Source organism: Neovison vison, chromosome 1 (genome assembly GCF_020171115.1).
Source record: "Neovison vison isolate M4711 chromosome 1, ASM_NN_V1, whole genome shotgun sequence".
In the NCBI taxonomy this organism is placed as follows: Eukaryota; Metazoa; Chordata; class Mammalia; order Carnivora; family Mustelidae; genus Neogale; species Neogale vison.
In genome coordinates this window covers 115,050,828-115,078,680 of record NC_058091.1, presented here as the reverse complement: position 1 = coordinate 115,078,680, position 27,853 = coordinate 115,050,828, and the positions used below count along the sequence as shown (strand labels likewise).

General features: G+C 40.1%; 1 protein-coding gene across 1 annotated transcript in view; it reads right to left on the bottom strand.

The window, feature by feature from the left end:
* The window catches only part of CD109 (CD109 molecule), a 138,272-nt gene that overhangs the window by 26,495 nt on the left and 83,924 nt on the right, over nucleotides 1-27,853 (bottom strand). The window contains exons 19-25 of the mRNA XM_044254700.1: nucleotides 27,527-27,644; nucleotides 24,317-24,430; nucleotides 22,248-22,466; nucleotides 21,087-21,231; nucleotides 18,417-18,593; nucleotides 6,903-6,984; nucleotides 4,376-4,604 (exon numbers count right to left, since the gene is read on the bottom strand). Of these exons, the coding sequence (XP_044110635.1) occupies nucleotides 4,376-4,604; nucleotides 6,903-6,984; nucleotides 18,417-18,593; nucleotides 21,087-21,231; nucleotides 22,248-22,466; nucleotides 24,317-24,430; nucleotides 27,527-27,644 (1,084 nt within the window). The remainder of the gene's footprint in view (nucleotides 1-4,375; nucleotides 4,605-6,902; nucleotides 6,985-18,416; nucleotides 18,594-21,086; nucleotides 21,232-22,247; nucleotides 22,467-24,316; nucleotides 24,431-27,526; nucleotides 27,645-27,853) is intronic.

The following is a 27,853-nucleotide window of genomic DNA, read 5'->3' as shown; positions in this document are numbered from 1 at the left end:
ATCATCAAGACAGCATGGTACTGGCACAAAAACAGACACATAGACCAATGGAACAGAATAGAGAGCCCAGAAATAGACCCTCAACTCTATGGTCAACTAATCTTCGACAAAGCAGGAAAGAATGTCCAATGGAAAAAAGACAGCCTCTTCAATAAATGGTGTTGGGAAAATTGGACAGCCACGTGCAGAAAAATGAAATTGGACCATTTCCTTACACCACACACAAAAATAGATTCAAAATGGATTAAGGACCTCAATGTGAGAAAGGAATCCATCAAAATCCTTGAGGAGAACACAGGCAGCAACCTCTTCGACCTCAGCCGCAGCAACATCTTCCTAGGAACATCGCCAAAGGCAAGGGAAGCAAGGGCAAAAATGAACTTTTGGGATTTCATCAAAATCAAAAGCTTTTGCACAGCAAAGGAAACAGTTAACAAAACCAAAAGACAACTGACAGAATGGGAGAAGATATTTGCAAACGACATATCAGATAAAAGACTAGTGTCCAAAATCTATAAAGAACTTAACAAACTCAACACCCAAAGAACAAATAATCCATTCAAGAAATGGGCAGAGGACATGAACAGACGTTTCTGCAAAGAAGACATCCAGATGGCCAACAGACACATGAAAAAGTGCTCCATATCACTCGGCATCAGGGAAATACAAATCAAAACCACAATGAGATATCACCTCACACCAGTCAGAATGGCTAAAATCAACAAGTCAGGAAATGACAGATGCTGGCGAGGATGCGGAGAAAGGGGAACCCTCCTACACTGTTGGTGGGAATGCAAGCTGGTGCAGCCACTCTGGAAAACAGCATGGAGGTTCCTCAAAATGTTGAAAATAGAACTGCCCTATGACCCAGCAATTGCACTACTGGGTATTTACCCTAAAGATACAAATGTAGTGATCCAAAGGGGCACGTGCACCCGAATGTTTATAGCAGCAATGTCCACACTAGCCACAGAAAGAACCTAGATGTCCATCAACAGATGAATGGATCAAGAAGATGTGGTATATATACACAATGGAATACTATGCAGCCATCAAACGAAACGAAATCTTGCCATTTGCGACAACATGGATGGAACTAGAGCGTATCATGCTTAGCGAAATAAGTCAAGCGGAGTAAGACAACTATCATATGATCTCCCTGATATGAGGGAGTGGTGATGCAACATGGGGGCTTAAGTGGGTAGGAGAAGAATCCATGAAACAAGATGGGATAGGGAGGGAGACAAACCATAAGTGACTCTTAATCTCACGAAACAAACTGTGGGTTGCTGGGGGGAGGGGGGTTGGGAGAAGGGGGGTAGGGTTATGGACATTGGGGAGGGTATGTGCTTTTGGGTAAATTGGAAGGGGAGATGAACCATGAGAGACTATGGACTCTGAAAAACAATCTGAGGGGTTTGAAGTGGCGGGGGGGTGGGAGGTTGGGGTACCAGGTGGTGGGTATTATAGAGGGCACAGCTTGCATGGAGCACTGGGTGTGGTGAAAAAATAATGAATACTGTTTTTGTGAAAATAAATAAATTGGAAAAAAAAAAAAACTGTAGTAATCAAACAGTATGGTACTGGGGGCGCCTGGGTGGCTCAATGGGTTGAAGCCTCTGCCTACAGCTCAAGTCATGATCTCAAGTCCTGGGATCGAGCCCCGCATGGGACTCTCTGCTCAGCAGGAAGGCTGCTTCCTCCTCTCTCTCTGCCTGCTTGTGATCTCTCTCTCTGTCAAATAAATAAATAAAATCTTTAAAAAAAAAAAAAACAGTATGGTACTGGTACAAAAATAGACACCTAGATCAACAGAAGAGAATACAAATCCCAGAAATAAACCAGCAATAACAATATGGTCAATTAATCTCCCCAAAGCAGTAAAGAATATCCAAGGAGAAAAAGACAGTCTCTTTGACAAATGCTGTTGGGAAAACTGGACAACCACATGCAAAAGAATGAAAGTGGACCATACACAAAAATAAATTCAAAATTTATTAAAGACCTAAATGTGAGACCAGAAATCATAAAAATCCTAGATGAGAACAAAGGCAGTAATCTCTTTGACCTCGGCCATAGCAACTTCTTTCTACATGTTTCCTGAGGCAAGTGAAACAAAAGCAAAAATAAACTACTGGAGCTACATCAAAATAAAAAGCTTCCACACACCAAAGAAACAATCAACAAAACTAAAAGGCAGCCTACAGAATGGGAGAAGATATTTGCAAACAACATACCTGATAAAGAATTAGTATCCAAAATATATAAAGAACTGATTCAAATCCACACCCAAAAACCAATAACCCCATTAAAAATGGGCAGAAGAGGGGCACCTGGCTGGCTTGGTCATGGAACATGCACTCCTGATCTCAGGATTGTGAGTTCAAGTCCCATCCTAAGTGTAGAGATTACTTAAAAATAAAAAGGCTTTAAGAAAAAAAAAGTAGAGGAGGGTGCCTGGATGGCTTGGTTGGTTGAGCATCCAGCTCTTGATCTCTGCCCATGTCATGATCTTTGGGTCTTGGGATCAAGTCTGTACTTGGGCCTGTGCTCGGCAGGGAGTCTGCTTCTTTCCCTCTCCCTCTGTCCATTCGTCTGCTCACATGTTCTCTCCCTCATATAAATAATTTTTTTTTAAAATGGGCAGAAGACGTGAATAGACTTTGTTCCAAAGAAGACATACAGATGGCCAAGAAACATGAACTAAATATCACTGATTATCAAGGAAAAACAGATCAAAACTACAATGAGTTATCACCTCACACCTGTCAGAACGGCTAACGTCAACAACACAAGAAACAACAGGTGTTGGTGAGGATGTGGAGAAAGAGGAACTCTCACACACCGTTAGTGAAAATGCAAACTGATACAGGCATGGGAAACAGTATGCAGGTTCCTCAGAATATTAAAAACAGACCTACCGTATAATCCAGCAATTGCACTAAGAATACAAAAGTACTAATTTAAAAGAATACGTGCACCTCGATGTTTATAGCAGCACTGTCTACAACAGCCAAGATATGAAAGCAGCCCAAGTGTCTACCGACTGATGAAGGGATAAAGAAGATATGTGCGTGTGTGTCTGTGTGTGTGCACGTGCATGCTTGTACATAATGGAATATTACTCAGCCATAAAATAGAATGGAATCTTTCCATTTACAGTGACATGAATGAAGCCAGAAAGTGTTATGCTAAGTGAAGCAAGTCAGTCAGAGAAAGACAAATACCATATGATTTCACTCATATGTAGAATCTAAGAAATAAAACAAATGAATGAAGAAGAAAAAAAGAGAGAGGCAAACCATTAGCAGACTCTTAAGTGTAGAGAACAAACTGATGGTCACCGGAGGGGAGGTGGGCAGGAGGATGGGTGAAGCAGGTGATGGGATTAAGGAGTGCACTTGTCATGATGAGCACAGGGTGATGTATGGAAGTGTGGAATCACTATGCTGTATACCCGAAGCTAATATCACACTGTATGTTAACTACCCGGGATTTAAATAAAAAGAAAGAAAAGAGAAGATTTTAAAAGGAAAGAGTTAAAGAAAAAGCACTGCTTTTCGGTTTTTATGAGTAAATAGGCACCATTTCCTAGAAGGAATAGAAATAAAAAGTAGAACACTTGCCAGTGCTTCTACCACTGAATATCATGAACTCGGAGGCAAGCACAAAATATAGTTTGAGAAAAATATTATTCATATCTGATCTCATGTGTTGAACCTCTAAGCTTAAGGGAAAGTTTATCTTCCATGTGTCTAGGACTGGACTAGGGAAACAGTAGGAGCTTACTATGAAGAATGGCTGTTTTTGATCATGTGAAATGCTGTTGCCATTAAAGCAGTAAAGGCATCAATCACTGAGACAGTTCTGAAGCAAAAATAAGTTCATTAGCATAACTTTGCATGCATACTCATTCTCATCCAGAATCCATGCCCCTTTAACATGATTTTTAGAGTGTGGGTATACTTTTGTACTAAATTAGCAGACATTGTCATCGCTCCATGATATTTTAGAAATTTTTAAAAAATTCTTCAAAACCTAAATGTGCTAGGATAAGTTCCCAAATTCTGAAGGATTTTCTGTCCCCTAAGAAACTAATCTTTCCAATGATAAATACATATTGATTTATCTTACCAATAGCAAGTATGCCATTTATACAAGAAAGCATTCTTAGTTATTCTGAAAGAGCAAGTTCATATTTTCATTCTCAGATTTTAGAATATGGCCACAAAGGCAAAGCAAAAAGGTACTCAAACTCAGACTTCAAATGTGATGTAAAATTGCAGAACTCTTTTGGTTTCCAGACACATTCTTGACTCATCAAGACGTAACTTGCTTGTGATTTCCCATCCATCATTTATTAAAGATTAAGTACCTGATACTTTTTATATCCCAGGAGAGAAGTCACAATATAAGCTGTAAGCGTTACTGGACTTTTATTGCCACCTTGAAGCTCACTGTGGATCACTCTTCCCGGCTCCCAAAATTCACCATTGGATTTCTGACGTCCTTTGAGCCACGTATATGTTCTGTGTAACACATTCTGATCAATATCTATGTAAGGATCAGCTTCAAGGAAACATCTTAAAACAAAAGCTGACAACCTAGGTGAAAAAGGGAGAAAAACTGCATAAAATACACTTTATAAAGTCCTCTAAATAACACTGAGCAAGAAAACACCAACAGTCACATTTCTCCCCAACCAAAAGACTCACAAAAGGATAATCATGGAAGAAGGAACAAAGGGATAAAAGGCAATAAGGAGGCAACATAAACATCTCAGCCGAGCTGGTAGACATGGTTCCCACTTGAGGATGGCCAAGAAATTCCAGGTCAACTTCCAAAATATCAGATTTGGAAAGGAATTTAGAAGTCATCTAATCCATGCGCCTCCCCCCTCACTATTTTATAAGTTGAGAATTCAACACTCCAAAAGAATTAAATTGTCCAAGGTTATCATTTTTGGAGTGTTCTAGGTATTTACCAAGGAAGATCCCATTACACACTTGGCTTAGCCCTAAAGCCATGGATGAAGTACATATAGTTCACAGTCAAACTGTAGCACTGTTAACTAGAAAAAACGGATAATTTCTCTCCGGCAGGACAGGAGTCAGAAAATTACAGCTTGCAGACCAAATCCGTTTTGGTCAAATCTTGTCCTTGTGCCAAATCCAGCCCAGTGTCTGTTTACACGTGTGTCCCTTCCACTACCCTCCACCTGAGAATAGTTTGGGAAGGGATGGGAAGGAAGGAAGGAAGGAAAGGGAAGGGAAGGGAAGGGAAGGGAAGGAAAGGAGAGAAAGGAAGAAGAAAAAGGAAAGGAAAGGGAGGGGAGGGGGGGGAGATAAGAAAGACAGACAGACAGACAGGGAGGAGAATTAGCATGCAACAGAGACTCTATGTGGCCTGCAATGCCTAACATATTTACTGTCAGACCTTTACAGAAAACGTTAGGCAATGCCTGCTACAGAACAATAAATATTTAGGTGAAAAGATCATCAAGCAATAAAACACTGAAACCTTTCTATTTATGGATCTATATCCTGACACAGGCCAAAAGAGAATTTGAAGTGAAGCCAATATGTCTCATTCTATGAACTGTTGAGGTGTGATAGATATTACTAGTATTCAGTAACAGCTGATCCTCTTTTACTTTGAGTATGCAGAGGAGTTCCCTTTTCCACCCTTTTGAAGTTAAGGACGGCCATGTGACCAGCTCTGACAATGATTCAGTGAGGAGAAATGCTGCACCCACGCTGAAGCACCTAATTACCGGTGAGGGGTCCTCCAGCTTTCTCTTCCCAGACTCGCATAAGCCCAGAGCGTCCTGGGAAATGGTGTCCGCTGAGGAAAAACTACAGCGCCCCCTGCTGACCAATAGTGGACTTGCAGCATGAGCAAGAAAGAAGCTCTTGTTAAACTACTGAGATTAGGGGGTTGTTACCACCACGTGCCTTGTCCAACCTGACTGCTACAGTTAGTTAATCTTCTGGGTGAAATGAAGAACTGACAATAGTGCAAGGAGAGAAAATAATCATCCAAAATCAGCCGCACAGAAATCCCATTCTGGAGGAAATCTGGTTGCTTATTACTTAATTCCATCACAGTTTTTCACAAAAAATAACCTTAAAGAAACCTATGTTGACTATGTTAATACAAAATTTGTATTGATCATGTATGACTAAGAAAAAAATTACGTCGGGGTGCCTGGATGGTTCACTGAGTTAAATGTCCATGCATACTGGGCGTGGAGCCTGCTTAAGATTCACTCTCCTCCCTCTCCCTCTGCCCCTCCACCCCTGCACTCGTGCTCTCTCTAAAAAATAATTAATTAATTAATTAATTAAACAACAACAACAAAAAACTATGTCATAATCACTCAGTATTTCTAACCAGTTTTTCTTGTCAACTGCACCATCATCATAAAGTATTTTTTATTACTTTTCCCACAAAAAAGTGATTTATAGCTTATCTTTTCTAAATAAAAACATTTTACTTGTTAGTGTTTTAAAACCATATTTAAAAAGGAAAATCTCCCTTAAAGACAGGCTATAGGAAAAGCAACCTATGAGCCCATATACATAGGGACACATCTGTCAGTTTCATGGCCATTTTGCCTGAATAAGAGCCCACTCGTGAAAGATTTGTTCTATTAGTAAAAAACACTTACCAAGTGGGGGTCCTTGGGTGGTTCAGTTGCATAAATGTCCGACTCTTGGTTTCAGCTCAGGTCATGATCTCAGAGTCTTGAGATCAAGTCCTGAGTCAGACTCCAAGGTTAGCGAGAAGTCTGCTAAAGTTTCACTCTCTTTCCCCTTGTGCCCTTCCCCGGACTCACTGGCACTCTCTCACTCAAATAAGTAAATAAATAAATCTTAAAACAAAAACAAAAACACACTTACCAAGTGCTCCCGGAAGGGTCATTATTCCCAAAAGCACTGAAAGAGCCGTCTTCCCTCTGATAGAGAAGTTCTCTCTGGTAACCTGTAAGACAAAAAGGGCACAGATGATCGATGTCATCACAACTTGAAATGAATGGAAGTTTCTAATCATGACTTCATATTACAGAAACATAAACAAAGAATGGGAAAGAAGATATCAAATCAGCAACTGATACTGAATATTTTCTATATTAAGTGCTGTGAGAGAGTAAAACTATCAAGACTTTTCAAGCAGAATGTGTAAAATAACAACTGTGATAGCTCCAACTATATTCAGAAAAATACCAAAACAGAGACAACAATTCTAGCCACTTAAAAGGAAGCAAACTGGTCTCTTGATTTTGGCTCAGGTCATGATCTCAGGGTTTTGAAAACAAGTTAAGATTCTCTCTCCTGGGGCGCCTGGATGGCTCAGTGGGTTAAGCTTCTGCCTTCGGCTCAGGTCATGATCTCAGGGTCCTGGGATCAAGCCCCGAGTTGGGTTCTCTGCTCAGCGGGGAGCCTGCTTCCCACCCCCCGCCCCCGCCTGCCTGTCTGCTTACTTCTGATCTCTGTCAAGTAAATAAATAAAATCTTAAAAAAAAAATTCTCTTTCCCTGCAGCAGCTCTTTCTACCCATGGGTCCTATCATTGTGCTTTAATAAAATCACCTTTTTGCACCACACCCACACACACCAAAAAAAGGTGGGGGGTGCCTGGGTGGCTTAATCAGTTAAGCATCTGCCTTCTGCTCAGGCCATGATCTTAGGGTCCTGGAATCAAGTCCTGCAACTGGGCTTCCTGCTCAGCAGGGAGTCTGCTTCTCCCTCTGACCCTCCCCACTGCTCGTGCTCCTATGTTCTCTCTCTCTCTCTCTCTCTCTCTGTCCCTCTCACAAAAATAAATAAATATATCTTAAAAAAAAAAAAAAGATTCTCAGTCCCTATGTCCCTTCCCCAACTCATGCTCTAAATAAATAATAAATAAATAAATAAATAATTTAAAAGTAAGCAAACTAAAGACCAAGGTTTATTTATCTTTGTAGGGTTGACTACAATAGTTTCCATGCTTAATCATCTAAAATTGTTTGCTACCTAAGAAAAATACTATCTAGAGTATCAAAATCAAAGTTTTGGGCTAAAATAAAAAGTAAAAATACTTTCTATTTTTAGGCCAGCAACAGAATGGGAAAATTGTTAAATAATCTAAGACAACAGCTTTAAAATATGTTGGCAATGGCCAACTGAAGTAAACCAAAGAACCAACTTGTCTGTCCACCACATCAATTCCAAATTCTAAAAAATAAATAAATAAATAAGAAGCCAGCAATGGTAATGAAGTCTCACCTTAGAAGTAAATTGAGAAGGGGGCTAAGGCTCATATAGTGACTTTAATAAAAGCAGATGTTTCATATTTGCAAATAAATGGCTGCAAATAAGGCAGGTGTTTCATATTCGCAAAGCAATGGACGTAGGTCTCAAAGACCAATGACTGAGATCACAAGAAGATTCACCAAACAACCCACAACAAACTAAGCTGCTAAAAATGAAATTGAAATATCAATAATTAATCATTAGAAAGCAAGCAGAAGAAAAAGTGAAAAGTTTTTCCAACACAAGGCATTATCCATGATTCTCTGGTAACCAAGAAGTCTTCCTGAAAATTACAAGATTCTAGTAAAGGTGACATCACACAGTATGAACTTTGCAGCATGGTCACATAAAGCCTGGCAACCATAAGCATTTACAAAATGTTGAATTCAATCTCTAAGAAACTCTACAAAAAACGTTTTATTCTATGAATACCACATTTTAGAAGCATCAATAACTATAAGTAATTAATTCCTATTTAACTAACAAAACATGAGCACTGATGGTTTAAAATTACAGTTGATCTGCTCTTGCCATGTCCCAAACTTTCCTCCTTAAGCCCTTCCCCAGAAACTCCAGATCTAATTAAAGCTACAATAAGACAAAGCATGTAAAAAACAAGACACTGTGTCATGGTGATCTTTAAGACCTACAGGAAAAGAAATATAAAAAAAAAAAGAAAGAAAGAAATATAAACAACATTTAGGTGATGTCAGAATTCTGCTTTAATTTAAAGAATGGGGTTATAATCTTGATATTTAAAATTGAAATACTATGGTCCAATAATTAAATATCAAATCTTGATCCAACACTGATTGTATGTCAGGAACTGTTCAAAGCCCTTTCACATGTATGAACCCATGTAATTCTCACAACTCTAAGATGTAAAGGCTATTTAGAGATAACATCTTCAGAGATGAGGACACTGGAACTCACAACACACCAAGTGCAAGGTCATGCAGTTGGAAGGTACTGAAGCCAGAAACTAGTCAACTTCCGTAACCAGACATAGCCAAGGTCTAGGTCTCCAAAGCTGCTGTTTCCCGCTAACTCACAGAGCTCCTTCTGTTAATGTATGAAAAGTCCTCAGCACAGCACAGCACCTTTTACATGGCAAGCCCTCAGTAAAAAGAGGTATCACTCCATACCACAGGCATGGGAAAAGGCTTTCTAACACCAAATTTTTAAGAAAATATGTAATAAATAGGACCATAAAAATTATTTTAAACTTTTCCATGGCAAAACACAGATTAGCTAAGTTAAAGGATGATGAATTAGAAGAAAATATGTGCCACACACAGATAAATGGCTAATGTCCCTAATATTAACATATAAATTATATATATTTATATATCACTACTACATGGCTATACATATGCTTATATAAAGTATCTTTTAAGTTTAGAGAAAAAGAGTAAAATCCTATAAGAAAGAAAATGGACAAACGACAAGAAAAATTTCACAAATGAAACCAAGGGAGATGGACTTCAATATATGGAAAAATGTTCAACTTCATAATAAGTGCAATGCAAATTAAAAGTACACTGAGATACCATTTCTCACCCATCCTGTTAGCAAAGATTCAAATCTGACCACCCATTCTGTTGGGAAGGCTGTAAGAAAACTAATACCTTGTTCGATGCTAGAGGGAACTCAGAACAGTACAAGTGCTATGTAAGGGACTGTCTATGTCTTTTGACCCAATAATCCAACTTCAAGGATTCTACCCTGAAGATATATCTCTAATAATATAAAAAAATGCATGCAGAAGATGATAAGATTATGCACTGCAGCATTATTTGTAATTGCAAAAGTACTGGAAGTACCTAAATGCCCCTAGATTGGAAACTGGTTGAGTAAACTGTGGTGCGTAAACAAGTGGAGACTATGCAAGGGTGAAAAAAATGAGGATGTCCCTCTAAACTTATACAGCATGGTTTCCTGCAGGCACTTTTAAGTGAAAAGGGCAGTCTAAAATAGTATGTATGGTATACTACCTTTTGTGTAAGAAAAAGAGGAAATAAGAAAATATATATGCATATGTTAATTTCTGCACAGAGAGAGAGGAAAAGAAACTAGAAATTAATGAAGTTACCCACAAAGGGTTGGGAGAAGGGGTACAGGAGGGAGAGATAACCCTTCACAGAACAGAGTAAGTTGGTCACACAAAGTTATTCACAAAAAGAGTAAGTTGGTCTTTGGGAAGCATATTAATGTTCTACATATTCAAAAAAGAAAACAAACAAAAATAGAAAAAAATGATAGGCATTACTAAGACTAGATCATTTCAACATGTTTTAGTTTTCATAAACCTTGAAAAAAAAAAACAGTATATAATCTCTTCCTTTTTCAGAGGCAGTCAGGGTTCACCGAGAAGCAGAAAAACTTTCTAGTGTTTACAAAGGAAATTAGTGAAAGAGTCCAAGACATTCTCCTTCAGTTTCCGGTTCAGGACTAAATCCACGAGATAGAATTTAACTGTGAACTCAATCCGACAGAAAAGGGGAAGAGAGAGAGGGGTGGAGAGGACAGGAAAGGAGAGGAGAAAGAAGGAAAGAAAGCTTTCAGGACCCCCCATCACTACAGGAAATGTCTCTGTGAGAAGGACGAGCAGCTTCTAAAGAGAGGATCATGTGCTTCCAAGCCCCCAAATCACGTCAACAACTGCAGTTCCAAGTATGAGTTATTGTAAAACCAGAGAGATGAGATCATGCAGATGAGATCACTGCTTATGGAAATTACCCCTCAGGTGGCTGACCTCCAACAGTCCCCATTAATATCAACAACTAACACCATTCCTCTACCAGGGGCAGCCAGCCCGGAGGAGGGGGAGGACTCAGACAATCTCCAGTTGTGGAGTGCATTTCTTGAGCTGGTTTAGATGAAACAGAGACTCCAAACCTCCAGCTCTGCTCCCATGGCAAAACAAAGGAGAGAATCAGGACATAGAGAAAGGAACTTGTATGAGTCTCCCAGTAGGAATATCCTGTGAGACAGCCTTCCTCACCTAAATCAACCATGCATCATTAACCCTCAGCTGCTTCTCCTGCAACTCAACCACTCCACAAGCAGTAAAAGACACCGTTGACTCATGACGTTTACGGTTAACACAATTCAACATTCAAGTGTAGTCACCTCAGCTGGAAATTTTCATAATAGGTGGAAAAGGTATTAAGATGCTTTCCTTCAAAAGTTTATGAGGAAATAAGAGTATTGCCTGAAGATCATAGTTTCGTGAATAGCTCTTGAGTTATAAATCAATAGTATAATAGGAATTAACAGACACTTCTGAAAATTAAAATACAGAAGTCGTCAAGAGACTGTTGGGATAATGACCCATGAACTGTTGTTTATAAAAGGCCAAAAAAGCTACACATTTCCTGGGTCATGAATTTTCTTTGGAGTAGCCATGAATGTAAAATATTTACAATTTATCTTAATAAAGATGAAAATACTGTCAATAGGGGCGCCTGGGTGGCTCAGTGGGTTAAAGCCTCTGCCTTCAGCTCAGGTCATGATCCCAGGGTCCTGGGATCGAGCCTCACATCGGGCTCTCTGCTTGGCAGGAAGCCGGCTACCTCCTCCCTCTCTTCCTGCTTTTGATCTCTGTTTGTGAAATAAATATATAAACCTTATATAATATATATATTATGATATATAAAAAAAGAAAATAAAATACTGTTGATAGAAAGACTAGAAAGACATAGAAAAAAACCCTGAACATAATTTGATTTGGTTTACCTGAAGTATCAAAATTACATATAAGTAAAAGAAGTAAAATCAGCTCCTTGTGACTCCATCACTCACTTTCTCTGATAAAAAGCTGATAAAAATAGTTTCTGTACTAAAAGAAAAGTAATCATTATCAAGTCCTTACTCTGTATGATATGGAATATGGAGATCGAGAACTTACTTCCCCTGGTTTTTTAGTTTTTCAGTAATTTCACTATTGCTTCTAGCCATTCTTGTGACTCCCAGAGCAGCATCAGAATTTTGAAACCTAGGGGCACCTGGGTGGCTCAGTCAGTTAAGCACCTGCCTTTGTCTCAGGTCCTGATCTTAGGGTCCTGGGACTGAGTCCTGTGTTAGGCTTGCTGCTCAGCATGGGAGTCTGCTTCTCCTTCTCCCTCTACCACCACCCCACATACTCTCTCTGGTTCACTCTCCAAATAAATTTTTTAAAAATCTTTAAAAAAAAAAAAATTCTGAAACTTATTTTTCCTGTTTTTCTTTTTTTTTTAAGATGTTATTTATTTATTTATTTGACAGACAGAGATCACAAGTAGGCAGAGAGGCAGGCAGAGAAAGAGGAGGGGGAGTAGGCTTCCTGCTGAGCAGAGAGCCCAATGTGGGGCTTGATCCCAGAAATCTGAGATCAAGACCTGAGCCAAAGGCAGAGGCTTAACCCACTGAGCCACCCAGGCACCCCTCCTGTTTTTATTTCAACAGAAAATAAATATAATGTGTTTTCAACAAGGTTCGGTCTGAGTCTCACTTCAAAAATGGAGCCACAGGTTCCATTTTTAAATACTCAAGGAAAACAAGGGGTTTAAATCTCTAATTAACAGCATTTCCAGTTCTTATCATAAACAGTTTTCATTTTACAGGTTTTCTTTTTGACAGCAAGAGAGACTTCGTTCAATGATGAAGCTGTTGTTTTGACCAAAAAACAATGGGTTAGGTTACAGGGCTCCTGGGCCAAGCATGATTTAAGTAAAACAATGCGCTGTTCATAAATGACATTTAAATAATATAATCATGACTCATGACAAAGCCACTTTAATTTCTTAAAAAGTAAAAACAACTACAGTGTATTTAAAGGACTTTGGCAAATGTGATTGCAAAAGAAAAAACAAAGTCTCTGAAATGAGACACTGATTTCATAATGAAAATCATTATAACCAAGAAGCTTTTGTCCATGACTTTGAAACATAAAAATTGAGTTCGGGTGAAATGATGTATTTGGGGGAACACCATTGTGTCGACTTCCATCAGCCACCTCGCCAGCTCGGAAAGTGAGTCGAAACCACTGACCCCTGTGCCTAGCTCCTAAGAAAAGGCCCAGGCCAGGCAGAACTTTTAGTGTTTAAAACAATCACGGCATTGTGCAAGTACCTGAGAGATGTTCTGGGCCCAGCCCCTGCATTAGGATGAGAAGTCCGAGGCCCCAGGAAGTGAATACTGACAGTAACTCCTTTATCCAGGCTGCATTTAAAGCAGGGCCCATATGGCAATACGATGGTGAGAAGCTTAAACATGGCCTGCACTATCACGGAGCTTACCTTCTAGTACAGGAGACACACAGGTAACAGGCAACCGAGAACACTGCACATAATGCTAAGTGCGGAAAGAAAAGGAAATGAGAGCTCCTAAATGGGAAGGGAAGGCCACTGCGAGGGAAAACACCAATTAAGTGATGAGAAGGAGCCAGCCATGGGAGGGTCCCAGGAGAAGGAAGAGCAAGCTTAGAGTCCTGAAGCACCATGGAGGCAGGGAGTGCTCCGGATGGAGCCGAGGGGGCCAAGACGGGGTAGCCTCAGTGAGGTGAGAGATGGAGGCCAAGGCCAGGTCACCCGCTGCAGAACCCACTAGAGAATTTTAAGCAAGGAAGTGACCATATTTTAACATTTTCAAAAGATCCCTTTTATTGGGGCCCCTGGGTGGCTCAGTCAGTTAAGCTCATGGTCATGATCCCAGGGTCCCGGGATCCAGTCCCACATTGGGATCCTTGCTCAGCGAGAACCCTGCTTCTCACCCTGCCTGCTGCTCCCCTGCTTGTGCGTGCTCTCTCTCTCTCTCCGACAAATAATTAAAATTTTTTTTTAAATCCCTTTTAGGGGCGCCTGGGTGGCTCAGTGGGTTGAAGCCTCTGCCTTAGGCTCGGGTCATGATCCCAGGGTTCTAGGATCAAGCCCCGAGTCGGGCTCCCTGCTCGGCGGGGAGCCTGCTTCCTCCTTTCTCTCTCTCTCTCTGCCTACTTGAGATCTCTGTCTGTCAAATAAATAAAGTCTTTCAAAAAAAATTTTCTAATCCCTTTTATTATATGTGGAGCTTGTATTGAAGGGGAATGAACATAGAAGCAGAGAGGCTTTGCAAAAAGAAGCCACTAGAGTTGTCCAGCTGAGCAATGATGGTATGTGAGTAGAAGGATTCGCCATGGGATGGAAAGAGCAGAACCTCACATCTGTTTCTGAGGCAGATGGACAGGGATTACTTGCTGACTGCGGACCCTAACTCCCCGTCAGATGCAACTGACTGTATACGCTCCAGCTAACAGTTACTGGGCATTCGTTGTGTTAAAGTGTTAAAATGTTAAAGTGTTAAAATTTCATCTTCAAAACAACCCCTGTGAAGTGGGTACTTTATGACCCCTATCCTATAGGTAGGAAAACAAGGCTCAGGGAAACCGGCCCAAAGCAGGAGGCAGGATTCAGAGCCTCGGTATGACCGGATGCACAGTGGGAACTGTCACCACAGGGTTCTCCTGTCCCCCAAGGTGAGGCTTGCCTACTTCACAGCAGTAGTGTTCTTCAAGCCTACAGCAGCTTGCAAGACTACACGGCCTTCAGAGAACCAAGTTTTTTCTGCCCCCTGTCCCTCTGCGCCTTCAAACAACCAGCAAGCGTGAGGAAGGCTCTCAAGCATCAAGGAGATGCAGCCCCCAGGAAAACAGCTTTGCAATACAGCAGGCTGGTGCTTAGCCTGGCTAGGGCTGGCCTGAGGGACGAGCGCTCCTTTTGGGAAAAACAAAAAAACCCCTACCAAGGATGTGGAACATTCATTTTTTAGGACCTCTGCTAACCCAGAGCAAAGTATCTAGAACACAACTCAAATTAAGGGATGATTTATCATTTTATCATTCCTTAAGTGGTTCAAACTAGAAAATTCATTCTGTCTTTTAAAGCACTGATACTTGGCTAGACAACATAATAATTCATAAAGCATATAAAATACAGAATTATGGGGCACTTTCTAAAATATTTTATCTTATTTTATTAAATTATCCCAAAGAATGTGTATCATATTATAAAGCAACAGCCTAGTTCCTACCTACTTTCTACTTGAAGCCAGTCACACCAAATCTTGAATACAAGTCAGCATCTTGTTTTTAAAAAGGTGCAGTTGAATTATGACAATCCCAAATATTTTTCATCTCCTTAAGTATAACCATTATGGCAACGTGTGAAATCTCAGTTTTCTTTTTTAGCATGGCACACTCGGTACCACTTCTTAAACCTTATAATAGAACGTGAAAAAAGCAGCTCTTGAATTTATACATTTAAATATGACTGATCCACAGATACATGTATGAAGGAGGATAATTTTAAATAGGCAGCTCTGTATGGAAAGTTCCAATTGGTAGATCTCTGAAAATTTCCTGAAGACCTAACCACATTGCAGGCCTGCGGGGCCTGGCTCGAACCCGAGGGAAAATATACCACTCTTATCTTCTCCACAGCAACACTCAGTTCCCACTCAGCTCTGATTCCAATCCCTGGTCTCCCTCAGTTTGTCCTCTCATGCGGTACGTGGTTCCTGACTCACAACCCCCTTCCTCCCTCTCAGCCCTTGTTCGTGCCAGCCTACCCCAGAGAGAGCTTTGGACCCTCACCACCTCATCCTCTTGGATCCCACATCTTACAGCTCATTCTGCTCTAACCTGACACTTCAGGTGTCTCTGCTGTCTCCTTCCTGATAGGAGCCCATGTTCCTCCCTTACTATTTTTTTTTTAAGATTTTTATTTATTTATTTGACAGACAGAAATCACAAGTAGGCAGAGAGGCAGGCAGAGAGAGGAGGAAGCAGGCTCCATGCTGAGCAGAGAGCCCGATATGAGGCTCGATCCCAGGACCCTGGGACCACGACCCCAGCCGAAGGCAGAGGCCTTAACCCACTGAGCCACCCAGGCACCCCCTCCCTTACAATTTTATCAGAAGCCCCTTTGAGACTTCTTGCACACTGGCCATACTCAATCACTTTGGCCAATTCCTGGACATTTTCCATCCTGTTATGGCTTTTAACAACCTATGAATGTTGCAAAGTAAACTTATTCCACATTGATCTGAAGAAGAACATGAATTCCAGAACCAGATCACCTGGGAGTAATCATGCGTAAGTTATGCAACCTCCCTGTGCCTCAGTTTCCTCACCTGTGAAATGGAAATAGTATCAATACACCCATCTCCTAGGGTTTTTGAAAGAATTAAATAAAAACATGGGGCACCTGAGTGGCATAGTCAGTTAAGTGTCTGAATTTTGGTTTCAGCTCAGTTCCTGATCTCAGGGTCATGAGACTGAGCCCCGGGTTGGGCTCCATGCTCAGCTCAGAGTCTGCTTAAGATTCTACCTCCCTCCCTCTGCCCCTCCCCCGATCATGCACACACTCACACACTCGCACATGTGTGCGCTGTCTCAAATAAATAAATAAATGGGTAATCTTAAGGAGAGAAAAAGAACTAAATGAAAACATTTGGAAAGCCTTTAAACAGGGTTAGTTATTACCATTATAATATAAAATTTAGTTTAGGATAAAGAAGTCCCTACACAATGATGGAACCTGGAAGAAAAGCTCACATCAAAATAGTGTCTTTAAGCTTTCTAATTCTTAACTGTGGAGAAGTTAGCAAAACCACTAATAGCTTGCCTCTATTTGCATGTAACCCATTCCTTCCAAAAAAATAAATAAATAAAACCCTTAGGAGTTGGGAAGTGTTGACCTGATTTTTAGATTACACTGAACAAGGGGTTCTTTTTTTAGCATTTTACATAAACCATTCTATTCCTCATGAGTTTGAGGGGCAGCAGGTATCCCAAACTGTGTGCAGATAAACTCAGCCACATAGAGATTTGCTACAAGTCCCCTAACGTGGAAGTGCAAAGCTAAGCCTGTAACTTTGGGTGGTTGGCTTCTGGAGTATTTGAGGAAATCAAATTCACATTATTATTATTAAAAATGCTTTTGTTTGGGGGGCACCTGGGTGGCTCAGTCATTAAGCTTCTGCCTTCGGCTCAGGTCATGATCCCAGGGTCCTGGGACTGAGCCCGCATCGGGCTTCCTGGAAGCCTGCTTCTCCCTTTCCCATTCTCCCTGCTTGTGTTCCCTCTCTCACTATCTTTCTCTTTGTCAAACAAATAAATAACATCTTTTAAAAAAAAATTTGTTTTTGTCTAAGTATGGACATTAAGTTTATGAACTCTGAGGTCAGGGAATGGTTCCATGTGTAATGGTGAGCACTCTGGACTCTGAGGTCAGGGAGTAAGTTCAAATCCCAGCTCTGCCACTCACTTGCTGTGTGACCTTGGGCAAGTTAATTAACTTTTCTGTGTCTCAGTGTCCTCATCTGTAAAAATAGGAGGACAATACTAACATGGTGAGCATTAAAGAAGACATCAGGTATAAAGTGCTTAGAACACTGCCCGGCACATACAAGCTCTCAGCTAATGACAACTGTTGTTACTTACACGGCACAAAGCATCTGGTGTCTGCAGACAGTATCAGCCTCTCTAGGTGTCGGGACAGTAACCACCAGTGTGGCATCACCTGGGGGGCCAGCAGGGACTCCCCGTACAAATGTGCCCTCCTAACTCCCACCTACCTGACACTTCAAATGCACTGAGAAGGTGCCTGCCCCACTACACCCCATGTGTGTATGTACAAACAGTCTTCCCTGACAGGGAATTCCTTGAGAAGAAACGCCCTGACCTCCTGTTTCCTCAGCAGCAGAGCTGACACAGGCACCAACAGATACTCCATGAATGGTGTGATGAATAAATGAACACTCATCCTCTAGATTTTTAAGTAGCTTTAAATGTCAGGTCCCTTATTGAAATAAAAACCCCTTGAGACAATAACTCCTTAACGTGTTAGCAGCCGTTAGTGACAATTAGCTGCAGGAAGAATGGTGACAGCTTCCCACGGCTTGAACTTGTAGCACTTTTCAACACCATCTAGTCCTACAGTCACATAGCAAAGACAAATTGGACTTACTGAAATATGGACTCTGCCAAGGTAGAATGAAAGGAAGGAAGGAAGGAGTGAGGGAGGGAGGAAATGAAGGAGTGAGGGAGGGAGGGAGGAAGGAAGAAATTAATTTATAAATGAAACTATATTTCTAAAATGCTTACCTTGCCTCATAAATGAAAGGGCTTTTTCTTTTAAGTCTTCCGTCAGTTGTCTCTTTTTAGTCAGGTAATCCAAAACATAAATATTGGGAGCAAAATTTATCATGTTCTGTTCACCACAGCCATAAGGCATCCGAATCAGTGAGGCTAAGCCATTGATGGAAGAACCGAGGATATCTCCTGAAAGCACAAGATACTCCATACATTTAGCAAATAGTCCTGGTGGCCAGGACACTTCCACGGAGGACAGAAGGCAGCTGACATTGAAGTGATGAACAGAGTACAAAGTCTATGTCAAGCTTTTAGGAAGACTGGTCAAATAACTGATAACACAGTGGCACTGAACTCACATAGATTACAGGACAAATCAGATGTTTACTGCAAGTAAAGATGTGGCATACACTAGGCAAAAAATAAGTTTAAAAATCATTCTCTTTTTTTTAAAGATTTTATTTATTTATTTATTTGTCAGAGAGAGAGCAGAAGCACGGAGAGCTGCAGGCAGAACAGGCAGAGCAGGCAGAGGGAGAAGCAGGTTCCCTGCTGAGCAAGGATCCCGATGTGGGACTCGATCCCAGGACCCTGGAATCATGACCTGAGCCGAAGGCAGATGCTTAACTGACTGAGCCACCCAGGTATCCCTAAAAAATCATTCTTGAACAAAAATGTCAGGAACTAATTAGGAAACCATTATTTTTATATAGGAAAGAAATGTTTTATTAGTAATATTCTTCACAAAAGTAGAATTTCACTCTGATTTCTTATTAATACACTATAAACACTTGAGAAATGATTTTTTTTTTTCAGGGCAATCAGCAAAATGCCTGACTGTAGTATTTTTCAGTGTGTCATTTTTCAGTGTGTTCTCTTTAGCAAAAACAAAGTAGAATTAACATGCAAAAATATGTCAATGAGGGGCTCCTGGTGGCTCAGTCGGTTAAGCATCTGCCTTCAGCTCAGGTCAAGATTCCAGGGTCCTGGGATCAAGCCCTGCATCAGGGTCCCTGCTCATCGGGGAGCCTGTTTTTCCCTTCAGTATTCCTCTGTGCTCTCTCTCTCTCTCTCTCAAATAAATAAATAAATAAATAAAATATTTAAAATATATATATAGATATTTCAATGAATCTCAGGATCAAAAAGGATTATTACTATTCTTCAAAGTTAGTAAAATAAAATTAGACAAAATCCCTGCTTAAAAGACACCTCTACCCACATTTTAACACTATGACTCGGGGAAATAAGTAAAACTTCAGAAATACAGAGGCTGAGTTCTAATTCTGACCCCACTCTGAGGGAAGGCTAGGTGGCCAGTAGGTTAAGCATCTGCCTTAAGCGTGTACCTTAGCTCAGGTCATGATCCCGGGGTCCTGGGATCGAGTCCAGGACCCGGCTCCTTGCTCAGCAGGCTGTCTGCTTCTCCCTCTGCCTACTGCTCCTCCTGCTTGTGCTCTCTCTCACACACACATAAGTAAATAAATAAAATCTTCAAAAAAAAAAAACCTCAAGGGTATTTCAATAACCAAAGACAGACTCATTCCAACGTAGGAAGGAGTGGTGGTATACATTTGAAATTCAAGGCTTCTTCCCTGTGTGTGTGTGTGTATGTGTGTGTGTGTGTCTGTATGCACATGCCTGTGGACAGTATCCCCCTCCCCCCCCATTCCCCCCACCCGCCATGTATGCTGCACCTCCCAGCATCCAAACACTATGAGAGAATTTATTCGCCTAAGTAGAGGGCTTATTTAATTCTTCTTGAGAATTACACCGAAGGCTCCCAAAAAGTCTCCTCCAGAGGGACTGGTTGGTTGAGTTATATTGGAAAGCATTCCACGTACAGATGAGATTTAAAAGAACCTCTGAAAAAGTGCCTTAGGTCCTGACAGCCTGAAAATCTAACGAACTATTTAGATTCATTAATCTTCATTAATCTAAACATTTCCTCCAGTTATTTGTGAAGCGCAGCTATATAAACAAAGCGTTTGTGTGGAAGCTATGTTTAACAGCTGATGGACGAAAAAGTACTTCTTGGGTTGCCAGAAGTTCACAAGGAGAGGGTGAAGTCAGCGGGCCGCTTCCTGCTCTGAAGGTCATCTGCGCACAGAGATCTGCTCTCGGCAAACAGCGCTCAACCTTCCATCCTCACAAGCACTTGTGAAACCTTTTCAAAATATACGCACCCTAGCCATAGCTAAGAAATTCTGATTATGTCAGTTGCAAGGGGAGCCTGTATTTTTATGAAGCTCCAAAGAAGATTCTGATTATGTACCAGTGGTGGAGAGCCACAGAGGGCAGAAGCTCTGCTCTTAGAACTAACCCCTCCCTCCAGCCCCATTATAGTGGGCCCTACTACCCAGAGAGTGGTCTATCTACCGGAAGCATCGGCATCAACTGGGAGCCTGTTAGAAATACATACCCCAAGGCCCCACCCCAGGCCTACTACACCAGCATCTTCCTTTAGAAGAGATCCCCACGATTTATATGCACACTGCGATTAAGAACTGGCCTAGGACACGTATCTGCTACTCTTTCTATTGTAATCATCAGTTGGTACCAACTAAAAATTTTTGCAACCTCTTCTCATTAGGACTAGATAAGAAAATGCATCCAAAAATAGATATGTATGTAGTCACATACAAATAAACCAGCAGTGATGGTGATACACTGTGTTCTTACCAATAGCAGTGATCTGAACTCGTTCACTACCACTCACTGTGTTGGGAGGAAATGAGAAACTCAGAGTTTTCAGGAGATTTTGTAACTTGTTGTCAGTCAAGTCTAACAAGATGGATTGTGAATATGATTTTTCTATTCCTTCAGCCTGTAGGGAAAAAGGAACACGATTAATATCGATTGACATCATCTCGACTCCTCTGTTTACAGAGAACTTTATGAAAATAATAAGATAAACATCTTGCCTGCTGTGTTCACAGTATGTGTACAATTAGATAAATACCTACTGTTTTTTATTCCTGCTTCAAATCTGTTAATAAATGTTTACTTTCTAGTTAGAGTAAACAAAACATTTCATGAAATGGCAAAGAAGAAGATGAAAAGGTGATGAGAAAAACCCTCTGAGTAAATCCTATTCTTATCCAAAGACAGACTAAATACCTTGTCCAAAGTCACACTTGACAGAGCTGGGATATGAACCTGGGGCTGTCTCACCCCAGAACACAAGTGCTTATCCACAAGGTTGAGTTGTCTTTTCCTGCCTTCTCGAAAAACAAAAAAAAAAGAAAAAAAAATTCTACCGAGCGCCTGGGTGGCTCAGTTCGTTGGGCAGCTGCCTTCGGCTTGGGTCCTGGGAATGAGTCCTGCATTGGCTCCCTGCTCCCTTCTCCCTCTCTGTCTGCCCCTCCTGCCCCACTCATGCTCTCTCTCTCTCTCTCAATAAATAAAATCGTTAAAAAAAATTTTATGAAATCTCTTCTAACTGTATTAAGGAATTCCAAAATTCAAAATCTACATATCAACTTGGGGTGATTTAACAGGACTCCAACATAACACAGTTTTTAAATGTAACTGATAGCAAAAGAGATTTGCTGTAGGGGCATACCATAAAGCTAAAGAGGTAATTGGCAATTACTTCCAAAACATATTACAGATCTTTACATACAGATAAGAAAACAATCACACAATACCAGGAGGGTGGAGGGGATGACCTACTAGATCTTGACAACAAATTTAACCATGAGAAAAACCATCTTCTGTTTCTCTTTTTTTTTTTTTTTTAATTTATTTATTTATTTTTCCGATTTATTTATTTTCAGAAAATTCTGTTTCTCTTTTGATTATATATTTCCATCTCACTTATTTGAGACTTCAAATATTTACCTTGACTAAAATCTTCTGGGTGACGGCATCAGAAGCAGCAGGAGAAATGGCTGTGACTGTGATAGGAATTTCCCCCAGATGTGTGGGTTTGACCGGAAAAAGAATAGTTGCCCCATCCTCACTGGGAACCAGAATGGTCTGCTGGTGTCCTGTGGCATTTATTTCATTTGAAGTCATTAGAATATCAAATTCTTCACTTTTCTCAATGATTACTTTAACCTGGAAGGAAAAATATCAAAGTTTTATATAATAAATGCTCCTCAGGAAAGTGTTGCTTTATTACTACAGTAAAGGTTAATAAATCTGTGAGGCTCAAGATGAGAGGAAAGTGAGACAGATGCAGCCAAGGACAGGACAAGAGGGTTATCAGGGAAAACATCATTTCTCTATGCTCTCCTCCTCCACCTCAAGATATATGGAGAAAGGGCACCCTTCAGTTCCGTTTCTAATATTAAACTCCTACTAACATTAAATTTTGTTATTATCCGAAGACTTTGAGGGGAAGGATGGCCCAGAAAGGTTATTGCATGTTATGGTATTGCCACAAGCCTGGTTTAACTGTGTCATCTTAAGACATCGGTCCCATTAGAAAAACCTAAGACACACAGGATGAAGTGTTATTACAACCACTGAGAGTCTCTGCTAAAATTATTCCAAGGTGGGTGCCTGGGTGGCTCAATGGGTTAAGCCTCTGCCTTTGGCTAAGGTCATGATCTCAGGGTCCTGGAATCGAGTCCTGCATCGGGCTCCCTGCTTGGCAGGGAGCCTGCTCCTCCTCTCTCTCTCTGCCTGTCTCTCTGCCTACTTGTGATCGCTCTCTGTCAAATAAATAAATAAAATCTTTTAAAAAAAATTATTCCAAGGAAAGAATGATGCAAACATTAGTCCTGAAGCATATGTTGGTTGTAAAATTTAGTAAAGTATGTCAAAGTTGCAAATCTTACCAAGAACAGTATTTATCTAGGACTTACACTTTATGAACTGTTTCCCATTTATTTTCTCATCTGTTTCTCAAAATATCTTCTGTAGGGATAATTACTAGTCCCATTTTGCAGGTGAGGAAACTACTATTAACTTATTTTCTGGTAAGTGTTAGAGCAAGACATTGAATCTGGCCTTCTGATTCCAGATCTTTTGCTCTTTACAATGTTACAATTGTTAACTAGGTGAAAAAGTACAATTCAGAGGCCCCTGGATGGCTCAGTGGGTTAAGTGTCTGGCTTTGGCTCAGGTCACGATCCCAAGGTCCTGGGATCAAACCCCACATTAGGTACTTGGCCTTCTCCCTCTCTCCACCCCTCCCCCCACTTGTGCTCTGTCTCCTTCTCTCAAATAAATAAACAAAATCTTACCCCCCCAAAAAAAAATTTTAAGTACAATTTAAAGTAACAGTTTATAAACATAGTGCTTAAAGACATTGTAGCATTTTCATATAATGAGATTAATAATCCCTACTTACTCTGAGGGGGAAAAAAAAATCAGTCACTTGGTTAGTACTACAGGGAGCACAACACCAACAGTGGCCTAATCCTGCCTTCCAGGGAACTGACTAAGGAAACATAAAGCATGTGACTCAAAAAACAAAGCCTTGTTTTGAACACATGGTATTCAGAATCAAATACACTATATAAACATGGGAACAACACATAACAGAACAGGTGAGAAAAGGCATCCTAGCTTCAAGCCAGGTCTTGAATAAGTTCTTGCCAACCGCAAGGAGCACAGAATGGCAGTGAGAAGAAGCAACATCTTCCAAGATGCAGGGAGGACGAGGAACAAGTACAGGGAGGCAGGAAAGAGAAAGACCTGCCTCAGAGACCTCGAGGAACTTATGCAGCTAACGCGGAAAACCTGTGCTGGAAATAAAAAGAATGTGTAGACGCTAAGACTCACCTTTGACATTAATTAAGTAGAAGAAATCACTGAAAAAATATGTATATTTTCAGTCTCTCAGAAATGTATTAAAAGCTCAGATTTCCAGACATCCAAACATTAACAACCCAATCCCTGTGTGTTTTCTCTATTCTTTCCTGAAGTGTGAATGATTAACAAAACCTTAAATATATTACCTCAGTGGCTTCTTTCAAATAATTGAATATGGTTACTTCCAAAGCAAATTCTTCACCTCTGATAACAGAGTAGGGAAGATTCAAAAATATGAAAAATGGTTGGAAGGCTTGTAGCTGGAAAGAACACAACAAATACATACTTCATTCAAGTCAAAATGCTTCACATTTCATACAATAAAAGCAAATCTCACAAAATCTGTGAAGCCTATAATTTAACATGGAAATGTCCACTTGCCTATCAATGGAAAACAAACAGCCAACTTATTCCAAGTCAATGTTGATAAATTAATGTGATTTATGTTATTTAACATAATTTAACTAGTTAATTAAGTGCCTACTCGGATCCAGGGTCTTTATTTTTTTACCTTTTTATTTTATTTTATTTTCATCATGGTAAACATACTCTTTCCTCCCCATTCCCTATTTCCTCCATCCCCCCACCCATCTCCCCTCTGGTAACTACCAGTTTGTTCTATAGTTAAGAAACTGCTTCTTGGGGGTAGGGGGGGCGCCGCTTTGGGTGGCTCAGTGGGTGAAGCCTCTGCCTTCTGCCCAGGTCATGATCTCAGGGTCCTGGGATCAAGCCCCGCATCGGGCTCTCTGCTCAGCAGGGAGCCTGTTTCCTCCTCTCTCTCTGCCTGCCTCTCTGCCTACTTGTGATCTCTCTCTCTCTGTCAAATAAATTAAAATCTTTTTTTAAAATAATACATAAAAAAGAAAAAAAAAGAAACTGCTTCTTGGTTGTCTTTTTTTTCCTTTGCTCATTTGTTTTGTTTCTTGCATTCGACATATAAATGAGACCATATGGTATTTGTCTTTCTTTAACTGACTTATTTGACTTAGGATTATACTCTCTAGCTCTATCCATGCTGTTGCAAATGGCAAGATTTCATTTTTATGGCCAAATAATATTCCATATTTTATTATTTCTATACTATATCTCCTTTATCTATTTATCTATTGGTGGACACTTGGGCTGCTTCCATAGTTTGGCTATTATTGATAGTGCTGCAATAAACACTCAGGGGCATGTATCCTCTGATTTAATGTTGTTGTATTTGGGGGATAAATATCCAGTAGTGTGATTCTTGGATCATAAGATAGTTCTATTTTTAGTCTTTTGAGGAACCTCCATACTGTTTTCCACAGTGGCTGCAAGAATTGTCATTCCCACCAATGGTACAAGAGGGTTCCTTTTTCTCCTTATCCTCACCAATACTTGTTGTTTCTTGAGTTGTTTATTTTAGCCATTCTGACAGGTGTGAGGTGGTATCTCACTGTGGTTTTGATTTGCATTTCTGTGATTATGAGAAATGCTGAGCATCTTTTCACGTGTCTGTAGGCCATCTGGATGCCTATTAGGAGAAATATCTGTTCGTGTCTTCTGCCCATTTTTTAACTGGATTATTTGGTTTTGGGGTACAGAGTTTATCAGTTTTTATATATTTTGGATACTAACCCTTTATCGGATATGTCATTTGCAAATCTCTTCTCCCATTCAGTAGGTTGCCTTTTAGTTTTGTTGGTTGTTTCCATCACCATTCAGAAACTTTTATTTTGATGTAGTCCCACTAAAGTTTATAGATACTTTACACAAATTATTTCATTTAATCTTTACAACTCCAGTGAGGTAGGTTCTATGTTCATACTTTACAGAAAAGAAATCTGTCCAGAAATCTCTGTAACTAGTACAAGGTCACATCAATAGTAAATGGAGAAGCCAGAAAAGGACCCCAGTGTGTCTGATGCCAAAGCCAAGCTTCTCACCTACTATGCTATTATGACTCCAGCCATCTGCTTGAAAAGCCACTTGCCAAATCCAACATCCCTGTTTGAGACTCATGTACAAAGTCTAGATGATGTGCTGCTTACTACCTTCTGACATATACACGTGCATGTACTTTCTCATTGGTGACCCAATTCTGAGATTGTCAGCCACCAAATCCTATAGGGAAGCTGAACCGCTACCCCACCTCTGAAAATAAATCTTTATTAGTTTAGGCCAATGGTTGCCACTGGCAGCAGTAATTCCCTCTAGAGGTTTACGTAGACAGTTGTAGAACTGTCTTAGATTGTCACAATGATTGAAGTGTAGTGGGTGAAAGTCTGTGACGCTCAGGACAGTCCAAGACAATGAAAAAGTGTCCCCCATCCCTCATGATTCCCGAATATCTCTTCAAACATTCTCGTAAAGTACCTGCTTATAATGATCTGAACTTACAACCTATTTCCACCTTATATGTAAACCCAAAGCATTTTTCAATACACACTGAATTTTTCGCAAATACAACTACGTTGTAAATCAACAGAAGACCGCACTTTGTTTTGTTTGTGACTTTACCAAAAGTTGTTCACGGTTTCAAAGACTGACATCACCACAGGCAGCACCACTCAAGGTTTTTGAGATGCTAAAACAATACATACATATCAAACTTCACTTGCAGCTGTTACATACAGGGTGCTTCTATACGCATGGAGTAAATATTTGAAGATTTATGCCATCTAGTGCAGCTATGTCTGACCACTTATATAGTGTAATATATATATATATTTTTTTTTTTACTACACATTACTTCCCTTTAATTTTTCCTTAATATTTCACTTTAGGCATCATATTGATTTTTTTTAACTAAGTATATAAGTATACCATATTTCCCATGACTTTCACTCCAGATGGGGAAGGGGAAAACAAAGTATCTGTTATAAAAAGGGGACTTTAGTTATGACAGAGGTAAGAGCTACTGGTCTAAGACCAGACATGCTCATAAAATTCTTCTTGCCAGCGACTGGTTTAAGAAGTAACATGTGTACGCTGAAAAAAATAAATTAATTAAAAAAAAAAAAAAAAGAAGAAGAAGAAGTAACATGTGATGCAGTTTGACCAGAAATGGGAAAATGTGCTATGGCACATCTTGAGAAGGTCTGCCCATCCTTTGCAGAAACTACCTCTCTTCTGGCCTTTGGAAATAGCTGAGTTCAGTCAATAATGAAGTTTTATCCAAATCTTAATTCGGACGTAGCACATTTAGGAGTTTAATACGGCTCACATTCTAAAGTATTAAACTAACAAAAAACAAAAAGGAAAAGCTAAGGAATTGCTAGACACTGATCAACATCATAAGGAATCATTTTTTGAAAATTCATTGAAGAGTTGACACTTTCTTTGCTTTGGGCGCTTTAACATTTGCAAGTAGGTCTTTAATATACTACCTCCACTGGAGAACTTGTTAGTCCAAGACCTAAATCTTCAGAGATCACGAAAGCAGTTGCCACCCAAGAAGTGATAGAATCAGGCACAGTAACCTCAAATTCTTGGTAAATCCTAGAACTGAAGTCAAGATAAAAATAAAAATCACTTGTGTAAGACTGAGGATTCCCAGACCTGTACCCCTGAAGCAAATAATACATTATATGTCAATAAAATTTTAAAAACTAAAATAAATAAATAAATAAAAAATCACAACACCAAGGACTGACATATTTCAAAAAAAAGTCAACATAACCTAAACCACTTTTAGAAGTTTTAATTTTCCAAAT